The 25,994-nt window shown below is 41.1% G+C and overlaps 1 protein-coding gene across 5 annotated transcripts in view; it reads right to left on the minus strand.

The window, feature by feature from the left end:
- atrnl1a (attractin-like 1a) overlaps window positions 1-25,994 on the minus strand; it is a 340,130-nt gene that overhangs the window by 274,909 nt on the left and 39,227 nt on the right. For all 5 annotated transcript variants that reach the window (XM_061745230.1, XM_061745229.1, XM_061745228.1 and 2 more), the window contains exons 2-8: window positions 14,473-14,556; window positions 11,556-11,669; window positions 10,851-10,979; window positions 7,382-7,590; window positions 2,459-2,633; window positions 2,287-2,374; window positions 817-1,063 (exon numbers count right to left, since the gene is read on the minus strand). In XM_061745230.1, coding sequence (XP_061601214.1) covers window positions 817-1,063; window positions 2,287-2,374; window positions 2,459-2,633; window positions 7,382-7,590; window positions 10,851-10,979; window positions 11,556-11,669; window positions 14,473-14,556 — 1,046 coding nt within the window. The remainder of the gene's footprint in view (window positions 1-816; window positions 1,064-2,286; window positions 2,375-2,458; window positions 2,634-7,381; window positions 7,591-10,850; window positions 10,980-11,555; window positions 11,670-14,472; window positions 14,557-25,994) is intronic.

The raw sequence follows: 25,994 nt of genomic DNA on the forward strand, positions 1-25,994 counted from the left end.
GGTGAGAGTCCCCTCTCAGTTTTGTTGTTTTAACTTTCTGTCCTAATAATAAATAATAATACATTTTATTTATAATGCACTTTACAGGACTGTCTCAGAAAATTCTCTTAGAATATTGTGATTTTCTGTAATGCAATTACAAAAACAAAAATGTCATACATTCATTATTGCTGATCATGGTTTACAGCTTAAGAAAACTCAAATATCCTATCTCAAAAAATGTGAATATTCTGGGAATCTTAATCTTAAACTGTAAGCTATAATCAGCAATATTAAAATAATAAAATAACATTTCAGTTGATTTGTAATGAATCCAGAATGTATGACATTCTTGTTTTTCTTAATTGCATTACAGAAAATAAAGAACTTTTTTCACAATATACTAATTTTCTGAGACAGTCTTGTACATTACTGAAAATCCCAAAGTGCTACAGTTTGATAAATAAAAGGAAATAGAAGTAATAAAATCAAGATAAGATATAAAAGGGATAAAAAGTCAAGACATGGCAGAAAAGAATAAAACAATTAAAAACAGCAACTAGGGGAAAAAAAACCAACAGCATTGTTTAGTGATAAAATGCTTTGCTAAAAAGAAGGTCCTGCCCTCATCAGTCAAAACATCCGAGTCAGTTACATCTGAGATCGAGAGTATCGATGCAAGAACAAAGAAAAAAACAATTAGGACAAGTTAAAACCCAAAGTGCAGATTTAAGGTCTGTGTTCTGTGTTGCATCATTGAGAAGCAATTAAACGAACTCTGAAGACGTGGGGGGGGGGGGACAACTGGATAACAGCAGAGTCAGCAGCTGCACTTACTGATGTTGTACTCGAGAACTTTGTTGATGTAGCTGTAGACCGGCGAGTAGCCGAAGAAGGTCAGCATCACCGGCTCGCCGTCGGCCAGCTCCACCACGTGGGCCGTGTGGCCTTCCAGGGCGTAGGGAGGCGGCAGGACGGGTTTCCGTGGCGACCAGGTTCGCCTGGGAATGTTGAACACCCACATCTCATCCGTTATGTTGGCAGGACCTCCTTCTAGCTTCCCGCCAAACATGTAGAGGTCGTCCTGACACAAAGAGGAGCAGATACAACAACAGACGGCCCGGCCTTTAGACGGGACGTCATGTTGCCCTGCAGGCACAAGCACTCGCTTTATATGAGAAACTACAGTTTGACTGACGGGAAGAAAGGGAGCCCTGGGAGCTGTTGCTGTTTCTGTGAAACACCTGTGCATTACTGCACAAACATATCAAGTCAGCAGTGAGGTCAAAGTTTTAACAACAGAAATAACACACACAGCTGTTAGTGAAACCAATCATTGTTCAATCTACTTACATACAAAGTAACGGGATAAATAACAGGATATGGGTTTTCTTATGTTCTTTATAACACTTTAGGTTTTTACTTTTAAATTCCTGTAGACCTGAGTTCTGCTCAAACTGTCAACTCCTTTAAGTCAGGGCTAAAAACATTACTGTTTATTGAAGCATACTCCTAAATTAAATACTTACCTGCTGTACTCTACTGCCCTTATTTTTTAACAACTTGTAATTTTTATTATTTTACCTCTTTTCTTATCATTTTATTTCATTTTATTTGTTATTTACTGTTTACTGAAGCGTACTCTTAAATTAAATACTTATGATTTTTGAAAGCCACGCAATGTTATGGATAAACCCTGAATGCAGGCATTGTGACGTAGAATTGTCAAATTGGTTTAATTCACCGTACGAATCAGCACAGATTACTTTTGTAATACTGTATTTGACCCGGTCTTTGTATGTTTTTGTACCGTATAGAAATAGTAATTCTTGCCATTGTAAGAATGACATGTACCTGCTGTACTCTACTGCCCTTACTTTTTAACAACTTGTGCTTTTTATTATTTTACCTCTTTTCTTATCATTTTATTTAATTTTATTTGTTATTTACTGTTTAATGTCTCTTGCCGCTTTTAATGTTGATGTAAAGCACTTTGAGTTACCTTGTGTTGAATTGTGCTATACAAATAAACTTGCCTTGCCTTTTAATCTGTGTTTCAGTTTTGTTCAGTTTTGTCAACTTTGGGGGGGGGGGGGGGGGGTAAAGAAAAAGTTCTGATTGCAGAGACATTTTTCATCATCCTCATTTACATTAAATACTAATCAATGCCTCCATCTGTGCTCATTTTGCACTGGCATGTAAAGATGCTCAGAATAAAATTCCCTCATGGATGCAACAAGCCGTCACACGTCCAGAAAACTGAAATGATTCAGGTTCTGTGCAAGTGTCCTGGTGTGTCTGCATCACCTGATGGAGAGCCAGCGAGTGTCCGTATCTGCAGAGGGGGCCGCTGGAGACCGGCACCACGTCCCAGGTGCTGGAGTCCAGGTTGTAGCTGCAGCAGAGGGAGACAGAGAGAGACAAGGTCAGCGCGGGCCGAGGCCGAGGTCAGGCTGCAGCTGGCGGTGGAGCAGCTTACTTCACAACCATGTGGTAGTTGGAGTAGTTGAAGGAGTAGCCTCCCACCACCCACATGAGTCCAGAATGCACCAGGGCCCGGTGGGACGCCCGGCCCAGAGACTGGGCTGACGGTTTGATGCCGGGCAGCACCCAGAAGGCCTCGGTGGAGGGGACGGGGAGGGTGCAGTCTGGACCTGCAGAGGACAGACACTCTGAATCACTGACAGCAGCAAAGTCATCAGGAGCAGATGAGCGTGACAGACGTCATTAATGGAGATAAATATTCTGGCTTTGGCGTCCTCCAGTGGTGGCACAAAACAGACACATGTGAAGGATTTTCTCTTCCTTCTTACAGTACTTACATGTATTTGGTTTATTTAAGACTGACCGTGTTTCTATGGAACGCTGAAATACATAAATATATTATCAATTTAATATACAATTAAATAATTAAATAATTACATTTTGAATTTTTCATTGGATATATATTTCATTACATATTTCATTATTTCATTGTTCCTGCATTAGCTGAAGCACATCATGAATTCACTTCGACTAATGTATATCCAATGAAATATATTCACCATTTAATTTTTTAATGATACATTTAATTATTAAATTGTATATTAAATACATTATATATTTATGTATTTCCAATTTTATTTATTTCATTATACATTTATTCAATGATTTAATTAATTATTTATTTATTTATTTCATTTTGACTGTTTCAGCGTTCCATATGTTTCTGGGAAAGACACATCATGTAATGGTTAATAAGAAAGGCTACACATTTATAAAATGCATGTCTTGCATGTAGGGGGGGTTGCAGCCGGTGGACGATTATTTATTTTCACTTTCACTGATGCAAACTGCACCTATGTAAACAGACTGCAGGTGGCGCTGCACATGCTCAGCATGTTTATTGGAGATGCAGACTGTAAAGGGGTAGAGAGAGAGAGAACGGGGAAGACACGCAGCAAAGGTGCGCAGGCTGGATTCGAACCCGCGACCGCTGCAGGAGGAGGACTGTAGCCTCAGTATATGAGCCGCCTCTTAACCCACTGCGCCACTGAGCGGCCCGAGCAGGCTCATTTATATGCAAATATAATCATCATGTACTTTGCATTGCCCATTCATGGTAAAATGTGGGCATGTAGAGGGCGGGATATGAGGCGAATTCACCTGCACAACCTTCCAGCTGGACTGTGATTTATAAAAAGAACATTGCGTGCAGATGTGCGTGCACACGGTTTTATAAATCCAGATTTTTTTGTGCACACGCCATTTTCGGCTTTTGGGCGCACGTGCACTTTTAGTATGAATCCTACACACTCTTTGATAAATGAGGCCCCAGGGCCTTAAATACAGATGCTTTTTGTATACCTGATGGTTTCTCAGTGGGAGAGGATGGGACGGACCTTCAGCCCCAACCAGACCCTCAGTGGGCCCCTCACAGTGTTTTATCTGAACTCATCAATGAGGACGTCACTTGAGAGGAACGGACCTCACGCTAGAACCTGTTCTGCATTTAAATTTGAACCCATGGGACCCATTGGTTTAAATGTAATAAAGATCTCAGACCTCACCGCACGGATGTGTTCAGTCAGTCTACAAACGTGTGCCGGAGCATGTCTGGAAACAGAAGCGTCATAACACTGAAACCCCAGGACCTGCAGCTGGACACTTCGTCGGCCGGTGTGAAGGGCCTCGTCTCCAGATTCATGTAAGAAAACCCCAAAGCATGATGGTAGATTTCAGGAATTTGAGCAGTCTTCCCTGGACCTTGGAGCCGTGACGGGTCACATCTTTATGAATCACTGAACCCAGAGTCTCCGTTCATCAGGCAGCTGAGGACCAACACTTTCACTACTGGGGTCGCGACCTCGCCCTTACATGGAGAATTTCTGCTTGTCCCCCGAACAAAGGTTCGAGTCCCAAAACGCAGAACAAGGCAAATAGAAATAACTTCTTTCCAGCTGGTTTTGTTCCAGTTTAGCCAATTTTGCACATATTTGATATTGTTCAGTGGCTACTTCTTATTATTCACACACCTGTGTATTTAAGGACTTTTAAAATAAGATGTAATTCTTACAAAAACAGAAGTAGAACAAACGTGCAGCCTCTGAAATACACAGACAGCTTTCAGAGCTTTACTTCAACGTAGACTGACTCAAGCCGTTTCCAGTCGAGCTTTGATCACCTGGAGATGTTGCCTGACGGGGAGTGATCAAGGGATTTTGTAAAATTCTTTATCCTCATCGTACAAGAACGGAAAATGAAATTCAGGTGCCTTCAAGAGCGAGAGCTCCTTAGTAGGAAAGTTGAACAATACAAGTTATTTCATTTTATTCTTCACGCAGAAACCTCTTAAGTAGCGCAGGTTTACAGGGTCAGCGTTGCTTTCCAGCTCAGGTTCCTCCGAGTCCAGAGACGTTGATGCCACCTGGGTCATAACAAGACTTTCTTTTCTTGTGCTTTTCTTCTCATAATTGTTGCAAAAGTGGAGATCTTCAACCAGTTTCTTTCACCCAGAACTCAAACTTTCATGAGAAACTTTTCCAGCAATCACCTGTTGACATCATCTTTTTAATAACAATCTAAGCTGATTATAAACTCAGATTTTAACCAAGTATTTTCTGGGGCATACGTTGCAGGAATACATGCACAGGAACAAAATAAGGTAGTTGATGAGACAACATGAAGGAGAGCAGTAAGAAGAGAAATCTGCTTGAACTGTGAGCTGTAAACTCTCGCCTCCAACTGAACCTTATACCAACTGAACCCATTTTTAGATTTTCTACATGTCCCTCCACGTCCACGGCATACTTCAGTCCCAGCTGAATGCTCCTCAACCTGATAGTCCTTTTGTTTCCAAAATGTCGGGAGAAGGTTTTCAAAGAGCCAGGTTCAAGTGTAAAACTGCAAACAATGCAGACAGATTGACTGGCTCCTTGGCAACAGTAACTTCCAGAAATTCATTGGATAAATGAATGTTGGTGAAATAAATCAAACTTGACATTAACCAGGAGCATTTCATGAATAAACAGGGCCTGGAAAATTGGAAATGTCACCATGCTTGTATTGTATTGCAGTTTCCGACCTTCAAAAATCTAAAAATCTGCATTTCTGTTGGAAAAAATTGGGGAATAATGAATATTGCCTTTAGTTCATTTATTTGAGTTTTTTTTTGTCCTTTGTTTTAGTTCCTGAAAGTTCATAGCTTTTCCACTTCTGCAAAGAAGCCAAACAACATGTCTGCAAAATAAGTAGATAACTGAAAAAAAAATAAAGGGCAGAGCCTGAATAAATGTGCAGTACGGCTCCAGGAGTAACTTTAGAAAAGTCACAGTTCATGTCAAGTGCAGTCGATGGATGGATGGATGGATGGATGGATGGATGGATGGATGGATGGATGGATGGATGGATGGATGGCATGTTAGTTGAAGGATGCAGGAGCAGAGGAGCAGATTTGTGGATGTGGTGAAAGAGGACATGCAGGTAGAGGAAGGGGCTGAACCTCTGTGGTAAAAAAACGTTTACATACTTTCTCAATAAAGGCCACTAGTGCAACAAAAACCTTAAAGAAAATGATGTCAGTGATCTACAGAGGAGCGCCTGGAGAATCCTGATGATGTAATATTTATCAGCGGGTAATTTTCTACCTAATGGTCTATGCAACGTCAAAGCTTCTCAGTGAGACGGAGGTTACAGGATAAATTTGCTCATTACAGAGGCAATCAATCAAAGCCATAAACAGATGCTGCAGCAAGAGAATAGGTAATCCTTGGTGATTAAGCAGAACTTTTAGTCAGAATCCACATTCTCACGTATGAAATGGTACGTGATGAAGTGAAAGTCTGTTTTTGTAAAAAGAAACATTGAATTATTGTAATGGTTGGGAAGTCCTGTGTGGCGTAAATCGGGATGTCTGATGATGCTCGAGTCTTCATCTCTGATGCATCAGGTACATCAGCTGCTTTCATGACAGTAGTTTTTTATAGTTTCTTACAGGTTGGCTCTTGTACAAACAACTAATAACTGACTGTAACTGAAAGAAACAACTATCCTTTTTGAGAGATTCTTCTCAGTGGTCACTACGTTTAAACATTTGTCATTTTATTTTATATTTTTATTGTAAGCACCACTATAAAGTTATTTATACCTCTTTAGAGGTTAAATAACTTATGAGACGTTCAATTTTGGGCCTCCTTTGTAAAATGTCTTGCTTTAGTTCTTTTTTCCACTATTATATTATTTTATGATGAGCAGTTCCAGCCTGTGCTGACAGCATCTCTCCAGCAGAGGGCGGTGTTTCTCTATACCAGCTGTCCCACTGCAGCAGGTAATGGAGCTCTATAACAATTACAATCGTTATTGTTGCTGCTTTGTGCGCAAATGTCGCATCTGAAAGGTCAGGATAAAAGAAAACAGTTTTCAGGTGGACCGATGTGACCCAGCTTTCTGATAGTTGTACAAAACCAACAGAACTGACTTGGTCATGATTCAATCTTTGAAAGAATTCAACACACTGTTGTGATTATTTCCCCTGCTGTTTCCTTATTTTGGGACAAACAGGCTGAATTCAGAGTCTATCAGTGCGAAATTCTTTTAAGCCAGTCATTTCATAAAGTTGAGAGTGCTGCTGCAATAGAAAGTTAATAATAATAATGATAATAATTAGCCCACATGCATTATGCACCATTACGAACCATAACAGTGGTACATTTAATCTTTTATGGCTTAAAAAATAAGAAATCCTCTAACCTGATGTTGCTGGAGAAGCAGGGGGGTTGTGTCTGTTGTGCTTTCGTTTTTAAAATGTCTTTCAGTGACTTTTTATGTTGATAATGAACAAGTAGGTAACAAACACTGTGGTTTTGTTTGGAGAACAAAGTGACCTTGGTCCGCCCTTGCGTGTCTCTGTTTTGCAGGCGTGTACCTTGCCAGCTGTCGTTGCAGACGCACAGCTTTTCTCCGGTCAGGTCGCAGTAGCCGTGGTCCGGGCTGCCGCAGTTGTCTTTGCAGTACGGGATGTCGCAGGCCTCTCCCTTCCAGTACTCCTCGCACTCGCAGTACATGCGTCCCGCCACCGAGTTGGCCGTGCTGCACCGGCCGTGGCCCGAGCAGTTGTTAGGACAGGAGTTGATCCTGGGGGAGACACACGGACATCTTCAAGGTGACACAGCAACACAGATGGAGAACACAGGTTCTTTTTTCATGCGTTTTATGGAAAGAAACAAAATGTTGCTTGAACTGGAAACAAAACTCCAAACTATTAAAAACCCCAGTTCTTCTTTACACAGCAGCTGCTTTTATTTCCCAGCTTGCACCTCCTCATCTCCTTCCTCTTAGTCACCAGACATGTGAGCAGCGATGTGGAGGACAGAGGTACCTATTAAACGGAGACGTCTCTGTTTGGAGTCATAATTTCAAACCAAACGTCAATTAAACATGACGTGTGACACGACTGCATCATCTAACGCCTGTTTTGCTGCAGTTTAAAGCTGGACGGCATTTTCTTACTTCTGCCACGTATGCAGTATGTGAATTGTCCAGTCATGTTGTACATTTATTTGGTTTATATTGATGGATTATTGTGTCAGAGACACCTTGGGTGTTAGGATACATTCTCCAACAACCCTCTCTTCTCCTGATGTGTTTTAGGAACCGACACATCCTGCAAAATCTTTGACTCAGATTCATTTCCGGATGATGTGAAAGAAGTCGGAGAGGAAAGGAGATAAGGAGGTTAGACGCAAGACATCACCTCGCTGATTGTCAGAGAGAACTTGAGTGAACTTTAAAATAATCCAACATTTTGGCTCGATCACATTTAAAAAGCACTTCATGGAACCAGTTTTGGATCAAATCTGCCATAAAAGCAATATATGGTGCACTTAGGAGGCATCGGAAATCCAGATTCTTTTATAGATGGAAAAAACTGCAGGAACACAAAAGAAAACTGCCATTTCTGTGATTAAAACCAATATGTGGAAATAGCGTTGAAAGCCATTACATCACAACACACATCACTTTTTATTTATCTGATATTAATAATCCGGGACTTGAACCAAAATCTTAAAACAGAATTTGTGAAGAAAAGAAAAGTGTCAAAGTCACATCTTTGTTCATGCAAAAGGAGGTTTCTGCTGCCACAAGGTCATCGTGGCAACCTCTATATGTGTATGTGTGTGTGTGTGTGTGTGTGTGCGCGCTCAGAGCCTCGTGGCTGCGTGACTGTACACCACCGTCCCCGCGTGTCTGACCACATCACTCACTTCTCCGTCAGAGCCATCATTACAGACGACTGCTTTGACTTTGACTCAACACTTTTTCAACGCCTTAAAAGAACTCAGTTTTTACAGCAAAACTTAATGAGACTAAAGATGAATAAATAAATATCAGTCACCGGACAGACAGACTATCACTGAACAATGAAATCCAGCTTTCTCAGTTAAAATACATGAAAAACATTGTAATAAAACACAACCTTAGAAAACATGATAGAGGACATTTAAAACAAGTCATCATGACACACGTCACTGTGGAACTAAAAATGGCAGCGCGGTATAAGGTGTGCCGTCTCAGGTGAGGTGTAATAGAGACACCGCTCAGGGAGATTAAAACTGCTAGTCCCTGTGTGATGTTACAGCTCTGTATCTCCGTCCTGAAGGCAGAGCCACGCAGTCTGTGCCCCGGGTGGGGGGGATCTGTGGCAAACACATCTGGACATCTGGACGCCCCAAACCCCCAGATGTGCTCCAGCTCCGCCTCCTTTATCCAGGATATACAGGACTGTCTCAGAAAATTTGAATATTGTGATTTTATGTAATGCAATTACAAAAACGTCATACATTCTGGATTCATTACAAATCAAATTAAATATTGCAAGCCTTTTATTATTTTAATATTGCTGATCATGGCTTACAGTTTAAGAAAACTCACATATCCTATCTCAAAAATGTTTTAAAATATTAAAATAAATAAATAAATAATAATAGGCTTGCAATATTTCAGTTGATTTGTAATGAATCCAGAATGTATGACTTTTTTTTTTTTTTTTTTATATAAATTGCATTACAGAAAATAAAGAACTTTATCACAATATTCTAATTTTCTGAGACAGTCCTGTATTATCCACTGGAGGCTTGTTTCAGTCGGCAAAGTCTCCCAGAATGCATTTTGCATCAAGAACCAGAAGTAACAGCGGAGGAGAAGGTTACATCTTCATCGTTCTGTAAAGGAATGCAGGAGGTTTTCACGTAGCTCAACTGAAGACTCATTAACAACAACATTGTCCTCCGGAGTCGGGCTCAGCAGCGATGGACTATCAGGTCCAAACTGAGAGACGGCTCAGGTGTGGTGAAGCCAGGTCTGAGCAGCCAGCGTACCAGACACTCTGGTAGGTTAGTTCTTAGGGGACAGCCCACATTGCTTCCTGGTGCACCTCCTTCACCGGGGACGAGGTGTCCAGGGCCAGCGGAAGTCTGGCTCTCTGCACCTCCTGAAGTCCGCTGGGTGGAACTTGCAGACAGCTTTACTGGGAGCTTCTTTCCCGTCCTCTCGTGACACAGAAACTGCTCTCCCTTTCGCATCCTCAGGACCGTTCCAGTCCATGAAGGCCCGTGGAGGTATCCATGAGAAAATACACGTCTGTGCATCTCATAGAGACGTCTTCTGGACCATCTGGTCCCACAGGGACTCGCCGGTGATGCAGGACTTCTTGGTGCTGCTGGGGTTAGGGGTTACAGTAGGTTCACCACCACCCACTGTTGCATATTCAGAAGCAGGTTTCACCGTCACCAAGGTGACCCGGTCCATGGCAGCTGGCGAGAGTCCTGCAGCCTCTTAGAAAGACTTTAATGTTTATTAAGTCAGAGGAGGGCGGGGTTCGGGATCATCTGTTGTTTACAACGTTAATCTGCACAAAACATCATTTTCATTATTTAAGCCATTTAAGATCAATGACGTTTGTGATTGTGTCCACATTAGGGTTTGTGTCTGTGGAGTTTAACCGTCAGTGATAAAGAGAGTATTATTTTGAATAAAAAGTAGGATTTCATATATTCAAACTCAAATGTGGTCCTGCTTGAGCTCACACGTGCTTGAACCCAAACCTGCCTCCCTTCAGAGCTGAATTACAGGTCATGAAGGGACTGGTAATCAAACATCCTCTGCAACCGAGCGCTGAACATGAAGCCCACCCCCTCCTTCACTCATTTACTTCTCAGTTTATTGGTTGACTGGAGAAAGATGACGCACGATGATGTTATTTTAAATGACTTAAATTCAGATTGATTTAGTAAATATACACTCCCATAAGATCCAATAAGCACCCCAGGTCTCATTCTGATGAACCCTTAAGAGACAACGGTGAGGAGTGAAGAGAGGAGGATGTGTGGACGTACGAGTAGGCGATGTTGAAGCCGGTCAGGTTGTAGGCCGCGTCGCTGAAGAAGTGAAGCAGAGCGTAGCCGGACGTCGTCACCACCTCCGGCACCGTCTCGCCGCCCCGGGTCTCCGGTACCACCAGGCCGCTGACAACGACATCACACATTTATATACCACACTATCTGTATCATACACTTCCTACATTTTTCTTTCTTTACCGAGTAAAAATGCTTCTTTGCTCACATAACGCATGTAATAATCCTGCAAGGCTGCATATAATGGAGTGGTGGATTTCCTTCCTAATTGCAATCCTCCAAATTGCAACCCTCACGGGTTTAACCGGCTTTTTACAAAAGCTATAAGCTGCAGTGAGTAAGAGTAGAGAATAGGAGGTTTGCAAATTATTGTTGTATTACCGTTGTTAATGAGTATATGTGAGATGGAAAGGGTGCTGCCCACTGCTGGGAGCATAAATAAAAGTAGGCAATAAGGCTCCATTAAAAGAAAAAAAGGACGGAGCCCTCAGGGATGATGTGCGTATGTGCAGTATTTCCTATTATTTTCTGTATTGTGCAACGATGGCAATTATGAAGCCCATTGTTTGGCTTTTCATCGAGTCGTGGACACATTTGTGGGGACTTTTGAAGACGTGGCAAAGGCTAACTGAGCCATTTCCCTATCTCCTCGCCGCGCACGCGCCTCTCCTTTTCAGAGCGGCTTACCTGAAGACGGCGATCAAGGGGGCGTAGATGGAGTCCCCGTCGTAGACGTACATGTGGTCCCAGCTGCACTCCGTGGCAAAGTGATTGAAGCGCAGGCGGAGCGCCGCGTTGGGACTGCGAAGCAGAGCACAGGACACACACACACACACACACAGAGAGGTGTCAAAAGTATTCACATTCATTACTCAGGTAGAAGTATAGATACTAGAGTTTAAAAATACTCCTGTTGAAGTATCAACTCAAGTTTTTTACTCAAGTAAAAGTATAAAAGTACTGGTTTCAAAACTACTTAAAGTATAAAAGTAAAAGTAATGTAAGGGGGACAAAAGCCATTAAGGACAAAAGCCATTGAAAATGAATGCATCTTAGTATAATGCAAATATATTAAAGAAGCATATATGTGTACTATTGAGCATTAACATGTGTTTCAGAGAGCAGGAGATATGATGACTAGTTGCCTATAAGTATTGTAATGGTGCAAAAAGTCAAACTTCAGAGGCATGTTATCATTTATCCTAACCTTTATTGGAATGTACATCCAAGTTTAGTTGCAGGAATCTGAGGGAACGGATGTAAGAACAAAACTGGACAAGAACATCTGAAACAACCACAACCAAATTCACTCTATCCGGATGGAACAATTTAACTGGATAGTTTTTTTTTTTTAAAGGCCGAAATGAAATGAGTAAAGAGGCTGTTTTTAAAATGTAAGGAGTAAAAAGTACAGATAATTGCGTGAAGATGTAAGGAGTAAAAGTAAAAAGTCGTCTGAAAAATAATTACTCCAGTGAAGTATAGATAACCAAAATTTCTACTTAAGGTAACGAAGTATTTGTACTTCGTTACTTGATACCTCTGCGCGCACACACACACACACACACACACACACACACACACACACACACACACACACACACACACACACACACACACACACACACACACACACACACACACACACACACACACACACACACACACACACACACACACACACACACACACACACACACACACACACACACACACACACACACACACACGATGAATGTGTGTTTTACGCCTCCTACTTTTCCGTCTCTACAGGAAAACTCAGCTCAGAGTGACTTGTGCCTTACTGAGGTCCTCGTGAAGTCTGACCTTTTAACAGCAAACCTCCGACACGCTGCAGTTTTGTTTACACGCGCTGCTGAGTGTTTACCTGCATACACATCACGTCCCGGTGTCAGAACCCCCAGTAATAAACCCTGATCCCCCCCGCCGTCTGACAAACATGGCAGCAGACGACCTGAGCAGGTAAACATCGGCGTGATAATCACCGTCTGCCGTACAAGGGAGCACCAGCCACATGTCCAGGCAGTAAACATACGAGTTCAGATAACAACTGAAAACACGCAGGTGAGGCAACAAGACAATCTGTACTCTACGCTGTACGTTTAAATATGATACACCACCATTATGATTATCATTCATTACACAAAAATGATCAGCTAAGAACGGGCGGGGCATTCTGGCCCCCGAGGGACAGAATCCTGCATCTGTAGATGTTTTTATTTATTACGGATCCCCATTAGTCCTCACTGCAATGAAGACTATTCTTCCTGGGGTCCAACATTCCACACATAAAACAATAAAATACAATCTTTACAATTAAAACCTAACTAAATCTAAACAAAAATGATCTGAGATGTAATGGAATTAAAACCTTAAATTGCTGAAACCAGCCAGAACCAAACAACAAAACATATTCCATTTTACACACTTAGAATTTCAGAATAAACCATGTTTCCCGGCCTCATCAGACCCCGACACAAAGGACTGCGTCATTAACGGACTCGTGCAGAGTTCAATGAGAAATTGGTTGAAATCAGGTGTATTAAAGCAGGGAAACATCTAAAACCTGCAAGACGGCGGCCGTCGCTGCCAGAACCGCCCGGCCCTGATCTAAGACGTAGGCTGTACGCAGTTTTCTTTTCTTAGGGGCAAAAGGTAGTTACATCAACTGGAAATATAAGTCAGAAACATAACTTTTCTGGTGACAAATCTGATCTGAATTTTTTTTCTGCCATGTGTATATCTTGAAAAAAAAACATTTAATTAAAAATACATGTTGATAATGTGGAAATAATATCTTATTTTATGTATTTTACCTGTTTTTGCTCAATTAGTTTTCTTTTTTTTGTATGTTCATGTCTTCTTTCATTGTATGTACCCTAAGAATATCCATGCTGTTATTTGAACCAGATTAATATGGTCTGAATATTTAATAGCCAGGTACTATTTTTTTTTTCTTGTTTCTATGACATTATGGAACCAAATTCTAAATTAAAAACATCCAATTTCCTACTTATCTAGGAAAAAAAGAAAAGGGCACATGTTGAAGTGGTGCAAGCCTTTTTGCAGCAAACATGTGGTTTCGCATTGTAAATAAAATGAGCTTGACTCGAGAGACATCCATTTCCTCCCGCCGTGAGATGTTGCAAGAGCGGCTGAAATATTCAGCTAATGGGTTTCTGAGCCAGAGCTGTCGGTTGTTATTTCCCGAGGAGATGGTGAATAGTTTTGGTCCTTTGCTCAAAAACAGGCCGACAGCCCATAGGACACAGCCACCGCTGAAAGGGTCACTCTGCTCGGAAGAACATAAAACAGGGCCGTGCTCTGCTAGAATGTAATTATGAGGGAAATAAAAGAACAAATGCAGAACTTTCAGTATAAATTGATAGCTAAAGCTGTGGGCTTCCATGGGGCGCAGCAGGCCTCTCTGTGGAGCTCTGCAGCTACACACAATCAACTATTCATGCAGTCATAGAGCTCCCCTTATCTGGAGCCTGCAGTCAGATAGAAACAGAGGTTTGCACACAAGTGGAAGTAGCTAGATTCATGCTGATAAGGACGGGGCAAAAACACTGGTACTTACTATCCCTCTATCAGCCAAGTGCATTTGGTCTTGTACTTGTAGTTGACCGGGCCGTCTGTGAGCGAACCGGACAGATCCGTTAACCTGGAGAAAGAGACACAGAAAAAAGACAATGCTCTGTGATTTATTACTGATGAAACTAATGAAGTATGGGGGGGGGGTAACATCAAATGACCCCTACAAGGGGATTCATGCTCATCCCAGGGTGGACTAAATGGTTGATTTACAACATCTGGATCAAGTAGGACAGTCCAGTGGTGTCTGCGTGCAGCAAGAGGCCAGAGAAGGCACCAATAACTCTTGATTAGGTTTAGGAAAAGACGATGGATGAGCTTAAATTAAACCCTAAACATTAGAAAAAGCCGTTCAGGATGTGATATGAATGCAATGAAAAAGTGTAGCAGGTTCATTTGTCCACATCAGTGCAGTCATATTTAAGCCCAGCCGTGGGATTTCAATCCCCGAGCCATCTATCCAGCCATCCATTTTTCAAAACATTTATTTTCCCATCTTATTTAAGGTCACGGAGAGACTCGGGAACAGCCCGGCTGTCATCGGGAGAGATGTGGAGGTACACTCTGGACAGGCCGCCAATCCATCACAGAACAACGCAGAGAAATTCAACTTTGTGTGTGTGTGTCTGTCTACATCACACATTCAGGAGGGAGACTACGTCAGTCAACAGCGTCCAAAAGATGCAAACTAATGACATGTTGAAAAAGAAACTGTTTGATGGCATCAGAAAGAGCTGAAGCAGGTTTGAAACAGCAGCAAATGAAGCACAAATGCTCATCTGGGTGAACGGGGCTGTATCTTAGTGTGGGACGGGAGTAAAAACATGGATAAAAAGACAGAGGGAGAACTTGAGAGAGGACAGAGAGACTCATTTAAAAAAAAAACAACAGCCACAGTTTTGTTATTTAGTTCCTGTTTTAATTTGAAACTCTGGTGTCCTTGTGTTTAAGTTATGTCTTGACTTCCCTTGTTCTCATCTGCTGATTGCCTGCACCTGTGTCTCATCAAGCCACTCAGGTTTTCTCTAGTGGCAAGCATTCGTGTTTTTGTTAAAACTGCAGCATGTAAGGTTTGTTTTTATGTAATAAATCACATTTTTTTGGAAGTCCTGCCTCTCTCCTGCATTTGGGTCCTAATCAGCCACTCTGTGACAATTATGGCATTTTCTTTATGGTGTTTTATGTCAGCTTCATGAAACATCTGAGTCATATCACAGTGATCCAGTACAACAGCTCCGTTTACAACCACGTTTTCACAGCACTGCTCGAAACAGCTGGTTTTAAGGGTGGGGGGGTGGAGGGGGCACTTGACTCAGCTCCTCCTCCCTTTTCTGAGGATTTAAGTTGTCATACACTTTTGCGCCACCTTCTTCAGAGGGACGGCAAATACAGCACAATGTGACCTGACAGAGGTAAATATGAGAAAGTCGGATAATTCCTCACTGGTCTCGGCCTGTGATGTCAGAGAATCAGAATCTGAGCCGATCGCTGATCTACATATTTTCAGACCTTAGCAGACCGAACTAAAGTGCACGCTGATGTCACAGTTTTTGTAGCATAAACTTCAGACATCAAATGATCTCCCATCTTGTACGGAAAAAATTATATTACTTTCATAATATGTCCTCTTTAAGAGACCTGCGCCCAAATCATGACAAACAATTATGGGATATAGTGAAAAAACACCCACACGCTCACACTGTGGGAGGAAGATAATGATAAATGATAAGGTTCATGTTTAATCTTTGCATCTTCTCCATGTTTCCAACTCTTATATTTGAATTTAAGGTGCTATCTTAACTGTTGTAATTGGGTTTTATGAGGTGTGAAGTATTCCTACATAATCATCCACCTCCACCTGCTGCGCTACCACTTTCCTGCTCTGCTTCAGATTCTGTTCCTTATGCTTTGTTTGCCTTACGGGCATCCTGAACCTCAAAGCTGCTTTTGTCAGACCTCTTTACGTGCTTTTTTTTTTCATGGCTTGTGCTTTGTGTCCTGGTTGTGTCCAAAGATTTTTCCATAAAAGTCACTCTGATGCCTCACTTAAATCCCTCCTGCTCAGAAGGAAGTATCAGTGCATCATCAGCCACGCCACCTGCCACTGCTGGATTATCACCTGCTATCCAGTGCTCGCACTTGCTGCATTGCCTGCGTCAGGCTCTGCTTTTAAATGCCTCCTCTGCCCTCACTGCTGCAGAATGTGAGGCTCACCAACATGGAAAGACGAGGAACAGCCTCATTCACATCCCTTCGTAAGGTGGAAACTAAAATAAATCTTTTGAAGGGGACAAAATATGCAAACAAGACTAGAAAGGATTTGTCCAACCCTTGTTTCCGTCCAAGAGCAAGTTTCAAGCATAGGCTGTATAACTGGACGGGCCATCGGGGACGTCACCCGCAGGTTATCTGAAGAGCTTTAGTCAGCAATATGCTGGCAGGAGATGATGCTGGCCAGACTTAATGAATCCACAGAGGGGTGACTGCTGGAGCGGATGTTACCCCCAGGTCTAGGGGTCCCTGCAGCAGCAAACCCCCTCCTGAATGGTAATGGAGGAGAGCAGGAACCAGGGAGCTGCTGGCAGCTGCTCAAATGCACATTTAATCCCCTTTTTTGTTAACATATAATACAAAAATAACAATCATGAATACAGATTAATTTAAACAATTATACAATTATTTTCAGTTTCTTTGTATACTTTTTACTACGGAAGCCCATTTCCACCAGTAAAATAAATAAGATGAAAACTTAGCCTTAAAAATAAAAATATTCCCAAGTAAGTCATAATTATGAGATAAAAAGTCATAATAATTATGAGATAAAAAGTTGAAGTTATGAAATAGAAAGTCATAATTATGAAATGGAAAGTCATAATTATGAAATGGAAAGTCATAATTATGAAATAGAAAGTCATAATTATGAAATAGAAAGTCGAAATTATGAAATAGAAAGTCAAAAATATGAAATAGAAAGTCGAAATTATGAGATACGTAAAAAGTCGAAAATATGAAATAGAAAGTCATAATTATGAAATAGAAAGTCGAAATTATGAGATAAAGTCGAAATATGAGATAGAAAGTCAAATTATGAGATAAAAAAATCGACATTATGAGCTACCGTGGGAATGTTTATTTTTAAGGCTAAGTTTTCATCTTATTTTTTTCTTTTACTGGCGGAAATGGGCTTCCATATTTTCCAAAGTGCATTCACTAGTTTTATTAAACAAGGTTTATCGTATTAGGTCTCGTTATTCCGAGGCTAACCCCGCTCCCGCACACAACACACACTAACCTCCAAACAGCTTCCAGGGGAGTCCAGAGTCGGTCCTCGAGGGCCGGTGTCCTGCATAGATGTCTCCCTGCTTCAACACACCTGATTCTAATTAACGGTCGTCACCAGCTTGCCATCAAGGTCGGGACAACTCTGTTGGTGACACAGCTACTTTTATCACGGTGTGCTGACGCAGGGAAACATCTAAAACATGCAGGACACCGGCCCTCGAGGACCGACTTTGGGCACCCCTGCACTACGCAGTCCCGGACATTTCTCACAATCTACCAACCCAATAAAGATGTTTGACACATATTATTCCCATACCTGCATGGTAACGGAGGGAGAGCAGGAAACAAATGCAGATGAATCTGGTTTGACCGAGACCGCCCCCCATTACCCAGCACACATCTGCCCTCTAGTGGACAAAGATTCACACATATTTATTACAACAGCAGAATAAGAGGAAATTAAAATAAAATAATAAATGAAATGTGTTCTCTATTTTTAAATTGGTAGAATAGTAAGTAAGTAAGTAAGTGGGTCAATGACGAATAAGGATTTTCAACGGGTCAATTTTAAAATAATAAAAAAAAGAATATCTATTGCAGTAGTTCAAACATTAAGAATGTTGTGTACACATAAATTCATATCAAAATTTTAAATTAAGTGATTTCAGAGTTTTTTCTCAAGATGAAGTGGCACTAGCCTTAAAAAAAAGTTATTTGGTGCAACCATGATTCATATTAAAATAAATTAATTTCCTTAACGTCTTGACATCTTTTTTTTACAAGTTTTCAGTATTATAAAGTGTTTGGAAACAAAGAATTAACTTTTTTTTGTTTTTGTAAATAATGATCTCATATTTATGTCCTATTAAGTCACAGACGCCTTATTAAATGTAGTTGACATACTTATTTTTCCTGTAAATTGCATAAAACTGATACAAATGTTTTAAAGATACCATAGAGTTGAACATACTATATCAGTGATTAATATTACAGCCACAGAATGTGGTGTTTCACAATGAATTTAATACAGTTAATGGTGTTATTGGTCGCACCACATGATGAGTGGTCGCACTAAAACAAGTGATTTCAAATAAGTTTTCAAAACAAGAGTCATGGTCGGACGGTCGCACCACATGACATTTTGATGCTTAAAACAACAACAAAAAACCAAATAACTAGTGTTTTTTGTAAATTTCAAGTGAGTCCGTATGTGGGACAGGTAGGTCATATATATGGTATTTTTTATGCATTTAAACCTTTTTTGAATTGAAAGAAAATCTGTTTTTCAGAAAATATAGGCATCATATCATTGACCCAAGTAAGTAAAGTGTATTTATATAGCGCTTTTCACAGACATTTGTCACAAAGTGGTTTACAGCATAAAAACAGTTTAGAGCAATATAATGCATAGAATACACGATAGAACAGAAATAAAATAACTTAAAACAGCTGAATATGAATAAAATAGCTGAATCTCAAAAAAATTAGGGGGTGTCTGCTTTTATAAAACTATAATTTGAGAGGCCTTTTCCAACCCTCAGCCAGGGGCAGCCCCCAGCTTCACCCCCAGCTTCACCCCCAGCCTTCACCCCCAGCTTCACCCCCAGCTTCACCCCCAGCTTCACCCCCGGCCTTCACCCCCAGCCTTCACCCCCAGCCTTCACCCCCAGCCTTCACCCCCAGCCTTCACCCCCAGCCTTCACCCCCAGCTTCACCCCCGGCCTTCACCCCCAGCCTTCACCCCCAGCCTTCACCCCCAGCCTTCACCCCCAGCCTTCACCCCCAGCCTTCACCCCCAGCTTCACCCCCAGCCTTCACCCCCAGCCTTCACCCCCAGCTTCACCCCCAGCCTTCACCCCCAGCTTCACCCCCAGCTTCACCCCCAGCCTTCACCCCCAGCCTTCACCCCCAGCTTCACTGATGCCCCCAGGCCAAAGTCATGTCTTGGTTAAACGTAGCTACACAACTCTCAGACCAAACCCATCCCGGCCAGCCCACAACCGGCTACAACAGTCTCTACAATTAACAGCCATGCAACAATCCATAAGCTTAAACAGTAAAACTCTTAGGTCTCCAGTCACAGCTAGAAGATGTTCACCAAAAGGGTTAAGGAGCTACCGTGATGACGGCTAGCTGTTTGACACCATGGACTGCAAACCAGCAGTGAAAAAACAACAAAACAAAACACGGCCCTTATTATGCATAAACCTGTGCTTTAATACAATTGTAACTGTTGAGCTACGAAGAGGTTTAACCCCATTAAAAATCTGGACAGGCGACCATAAACTTAGTCATGGAGCCCCAGTGACACCGAGGCCTTTCCAACAGACATGTGATGGACAAGTTACAAGTCGTCTCTGATGCGTTACTCATCTGTTATGTTAACTCGGCATCTCTGCAGGGCCGTGTCTAAACATAACTCCTTAACATTTTCTTGTTTTAATACTTTTACTGGAATGTACGGTGGCCGACAAGGGCCAAACGCACTGCAACGGCCTAATGCGTCAGAAACGATACAAAGTACAGAAACGATTCAAATTCACAAACTCAAAACGAGGTACAAAAAGAGGAACGTGGTGCAAATAAAAAAACATGCTGTAAAAAACAAAGACAAATGCAGCATCATCAAACGCGCTGCAAATAGAGAAACGATGCAAAGCACAAAACGATATAAAACTTAACTTAACTTAACAACTTAACGTAACAGCTCAATGGACAGACACACGGGATGTAGAGAGAGACCGAACAGCCTACTGTAACATTAAAATATAATAAAGGAACATCTCGTAATGTACAGCGTTGTACAATGATATAAACCACATTATATCACATTACCGTTCCCGCTGTATGTTTAAACCATGGATGTAAACACTGTGCTTCTGTTTCATTTTAACATGCACGTTGGCTTGAACTTCTCGCCCTCGTGCAGATATAACATCCTTAACGCGTTATTGTGTTAAATTTGTTTTACAAAGTCACGTCTCCATGTAGTTCAAAGCTGTAGAACAAACCTTGAATAATGCACAACCAGGAAAAGAGACTCCCTCTCTCTCTCTCTCTCTCTCTCTCTCTCTCTCTCTCTCTCTCTCACTCCCTCTCGCTCTCTCTGGTATTTTGACCAAAGTATGTCCCGGCATTTCATGAAAGCGTCAAGAAAATGTGCCAACATGCGACAAAAAGGCCATTAGGAGTCTCTCTTTGAGCCACAACTCCTGTGATCTTCCCTGCTGCTTCACCTGTATCTGCACTAAAATGTCACATCCTGAAATAAATGGGATGATGTTTTATTGATCATCTTTCCCTCAGCCAGCAGGAATAACAAGAATATCTGAGCATTTTTTTGGCAGACGACCATTAAGCCCTGAGCAGATAAAATATAACATCCCACTCTTGTCAAGGTAAGACAGGCCCTCCGTTGCTATAGCGATCCCAGCATGACACAGTCATGTGGTAACAGTAATAAGCAGAGAGATGGTGCGCGCCTGAGTGTGGGTCTGTGTGTGCTCTAAGCAGCGGTCACACTTGTCAATCAAGGCCAATCCTGTTTGGGAGGGAAATGGTGGAAACAGACACGCTCACACGTGCGTGCAGGACGTGTCGTCATCGCGGGAAGACGTCTCGGCCCGCCACGAGCTGGACACTGTCCTACTGTATGAACTTGTGTGCTGGTTGTGTACGCCTGCAGCAATCAGGGGGGGCTTTGTGGCGACGCTGGGATGCAACAGGACAGGAGAAAATACAAGCTGATGCATTTTCAAGTCCCTGGAAATGATGGGGTGGAGGGGGGCATAAAACAAGGAAAAACGAGACAGACTAGACAGGGAGGATAACATTTGATGAATTCATGAAGGGAAGGGAAATTAGTTAATCTAAATAAATAAATCAAATCTGCTGTAAATCTGTTTTGTTATTGTTACTTGTGTCGGGACAGACTTAATTAACCTGCGCCCACAACCACGGCACGCCGCCGTCACATCTAGCTGGACATCCCTCCACCTACCAACAACACTGCAAAAACTCAAAATCTTACCAGGGATATTTGTCTTATTTCTAGTTAAAATGTCTCATTTTTAGTCAAAAAATCTCATTACACTTAAAACAAGAGTCATTACCAGAAAAATAACTTGTTATTTGACAATTTTCCCCTGTTTTAAGTAAATTTTCACTTGAAATAAGTAGAAAAATCTGCCAGTGGGACAAGATTTATCTTCTCATTACAAGCAAAAAAATCTTGTTCCATTGACAGATTTTTCTACTTATTTTAAGTGAAAATCTACGTGAAACAGGTGAAAATTGTTGTTTTTTCCAGTGATGAGTCTTGTTTTAAGTGTAATGAGATTTTTTTGACTAAAAATGAGACATTTTAACTAAAAATAAGAAATATTCTTGTTAAGATTTTGAGTTTTTGCAGTGAGCCTGCGATGTGTACAGAAAGAAAGAGAGAAATGATCCCAATCTACGGGGCTTGATGGGGCCGTTCCCTGTGGTAACAACGAGGTGCAGCATGGGAGAGAAAAGCAGCAGCGGCATCGCCATGTGTACATTCGCTAATGTTTCAAAAGAATTTCTGAAAACAGAGAGAGAAAGAAAAGAGGCCGTGTCCTCATTCAGAGAGCATGAGACTCATGTCAGAGGCGAGGACGGTTAAAACCCAACGAGCCAGACTCCACATCAAAGATCCACCAGATTCTGTCCAGAGTCGCCAAACCAGAGTTTTACAAATGTGGTTTTGTGGTTGAGAGATGAGTGCTGAGTGGTGTAAAATGACTCAATTCTCTGCAATGGTGTGAAATGTAGACTTGTAGTTATCCACTTTCTTGTGTTCTTGGTCTTGTCTCATTCTCGGGTCTCTCGGTCTCGCCAGGTCTCGGACTCGGATAATTGAGATAATTGAGTTCTTCCTCTTGTTAATGTACAGTTTTGTAAACTATTTGTATTCTGCATTTAATTGAACGTTTTGGTGCATCTGCATGTGTGTCTGTATTTAATTACAGTATTGTGTTTATAACGGGCATGTTTGAATAAATATATATGGCATCATTGGCCTTTGAATAATAACTGAATATCGTTGTGATTGATTAAGCATCAGGTCTATTTCAGTGATGCTGATATACGGTGTAATTTGCTACTGTAATGGTAAATAATGTGATTTCAGGTCGATAACTGTGTTTATCTTTAATATTTAAAATTCATGTTTCATCTACAAATTAAGTCCAATTTAAATCAGTAACATTTACTGTTCATTAGACTTTTGTGAGGTGGAGGGGGGTGTTGGAGCTGGTTATTCTGCTAGAGGACTTTGGGACTAGTTAGCAGTCGTGTCAAACTTTAATTTTTTTTATTTAACCATGTAGTAGCCCATTGAGATCAAGGATTTCTTTCACAAGGATCACCTGGCCAGGAAGGCAGCAGCCCACGTCAAAACAAATAAAATCACAAGGTTAAAAGACAGAATACAAAACAATAACAGAGGAACAAAGTAGCAATAAAATGATAAAACCACGTCTTATAAAGTGCAGATGCATAAGAGGTCACAGCCAGTTAACAGTAGGTAATCACATCAATCATATTACTTAAAAGCTTACTGATTTAAAAGCTCTGGAGTCAATCCTCCAATAGTGTAGAAATAGCGGTAGTGCAGTCGCCACACATATCTGATCTCAGCTGATTGATGAAAACATTCACAGTGAGTTCAACATCATCATCCACTTCTCTGTGTTATTGAGCTGCAGTTGAATACAAGCTCATATGGAAACTAGCTGAACCAGGATGGTGCTGATGTTCTACAATCACGCAGCATGACTAAATAACTAGGTTGTTTTTGGTCTCGGTTTCGGTCTTGAGCTGAACTACTCTTGGTCTTGGTCTGGACACTCTCTGGTCTTGGTAGTGTCTTGGTCTCGGTTTAGTCTTGAGTACAAGTCTAGTGAAATGATGAAGTGGTGCCGCAGAAAGCAAATATCCTGCAACAGTTGGATTAGGTTAATCTTTAATGCCACATGGAGCAGGCAACCACACAGATCGCATCTAACCAGAAGTGCAAAAGCAGCAACTGTATGTGATATATACAGCAGGAGCACAGGTATAAAATATGTTGTTTAAAAACGTGCATGAATGTCTATAGCTAAATGTGTAGTAGGCTAAAACTATTGTGTGTATAAATACACATATATATATATATATATACATATATACATATATATATATATATATATATATATATATATATATATATATATATATATATATATATATATATATATATATATATATATATATATATATATATGGTTTTGGTGTGTGTGGATGAATGTATGCACGTGTGTAAATATGAACGTCTTGATGCTGTTAAGCCGAGATAGGCCAGTTTGAGCAACATTTATTTATTTTTCTTATTTACTTTCTTTCTTTCTTTCTCTAATATATATATATATATATATATATATATATAAATATATATATATATATATATATATATATATATATATATATATATATATATATATATATATATATATATATATATATATATATATATATATATATAATATCTTTTTTTTCATGTAATTATTTTGTTTTGCTTTTTCAAATCTTGCACTATAGTGCGACGTTGACGATGTGTTAAAAGGGTAGACAAAATAAGCTTAGGCTTCAGTCTACATCTTTTGGTCCTTGCTTGATCTACATGCAAAAAACTTTGTAGTACTGAGTTCTACAACGTGACCAAATAAACATATCAAATCAAATCAAATATATAACGTATAACGGTGTGTACAGTGGTGCAGATTGTGACTGTTATCATCCAAGGGGGTTCCTGTAGCGCCACCCAGAGGACAGGAGGACAACCAGTCTGAGCGCTGGGTGGGAGGAGCCTTCCCTGACGCTATGTGCTCTGCTGAGACGACTTTTCCAGTCCATTTGACATTCCAGATTGTGAAACTTGGTTCTTTTTTTTAAGCATTAAAAAGTTGCAAGATAAAAATCACCGTGTCACGAGCAAACCGGTCCTTACCGCACAGAGAAGGATGTTCATTTGTGGTTTTAAAGCAGCACGGAAAGATCAGCGTGCAGCATAACTGACATTTGACCCACTAAAGAAGAAGAGCGTTAAGGCAACGATGTGATGTGCTGGTGGAGTTGGGCCAAACAAGCCCCATCCCAGGGTGGTGCATGTTGGTGGGTGATGCGCATGTGTGTCAGCGAGGCCTTGCGGTACCCGGCTCCGTCAGCCAGCTTCTCTTTCACGCTCCGTGCACCGCTGATGAGTTGCGTCTGTGAGCTGCGATAAACAGCTGTCATTTCTCTGCAGCTCTGGCGAAGGCACGTGGAGGGCATGACTGAAATAACCACTGACTCGTCAAAAAAAAAAGAGATGGGAAATTCATCACTGACATATTAGTTGGAAACTAAAATAATCATCAACCGCAGGCCTACTCCTGAATGACGCCGAGGTTCCATGTCACGCATTCTCATATCTGCTGGAGAAGAGGCTGAACACAGAAAGAAGTAAAGGATTTCAATAATTTCATCTGAAAGTAATCCTAATTCTACACTCCGACCTGTTTCATATGAAGTGTTTGTCTCAAAGTTGACGTTTCAGAATGAAACAAAGAAAGAGGCATGAAGGCCGGGTCAGTGGTCTCTTCGCCAATATTTATCCATCGTGTTTGAATAACAGGACTGTTTTCAAAACTGAATAAGCCAGTGAGGGGAAGAAAACACAAGGACACATTATCATCAACATCGTCACAGTCAGAGTGTGAGATGAAGAGTAAGAGTGTCACTAGATGGAGCTTTTTCAGAGAGATGGAGAGAAAACAAGAAGCGGCATAAACAGACTGCAGCACAGCAGGACAATGGAGCACCCTGGCAAAGGAAACGACTAAAAAACAAGCACAAAACTCAGAGCACAGTCGGTCACGTGAATCTCCATCACTTTTAAGGTTGTACGGAGCAGGATATTTAAAAATCAACAGGTCTTTAAAAGTAGACAAACCCAAACTCAGATCAACAGTAACGAAACATTTGATTGCATCATCGCCGAAAAAGAGAAAAACACTCAAGACAATCGTTCCCAGGAGAAAACATCCCAGCAAATTCAACCCAAGGTCAGACCGTGCAATCCCTAGAGTAAATATCTCTTGTCTCTCGTTCAAGACAGCACAAGTACAGCTCCTTTGGTTACCAGGGTAAACACCATCTGGAAGGACGCAAGTGAAGAGCTTA

The sequence above is a fragment of the Cololabis saira genome, chromosome 17 (genome assembly GCF_033807715.1).
Source record: "Cololabis saira isolate AMF1-May2022 chromosome 17, fColSai1.1, whole genome shotgun sequence".
NCBI lineage: Eukaryota > Metazoa > Chordata > Actinopteri > Beloniformes > Belonidae > Cololabis > Cololabis saira.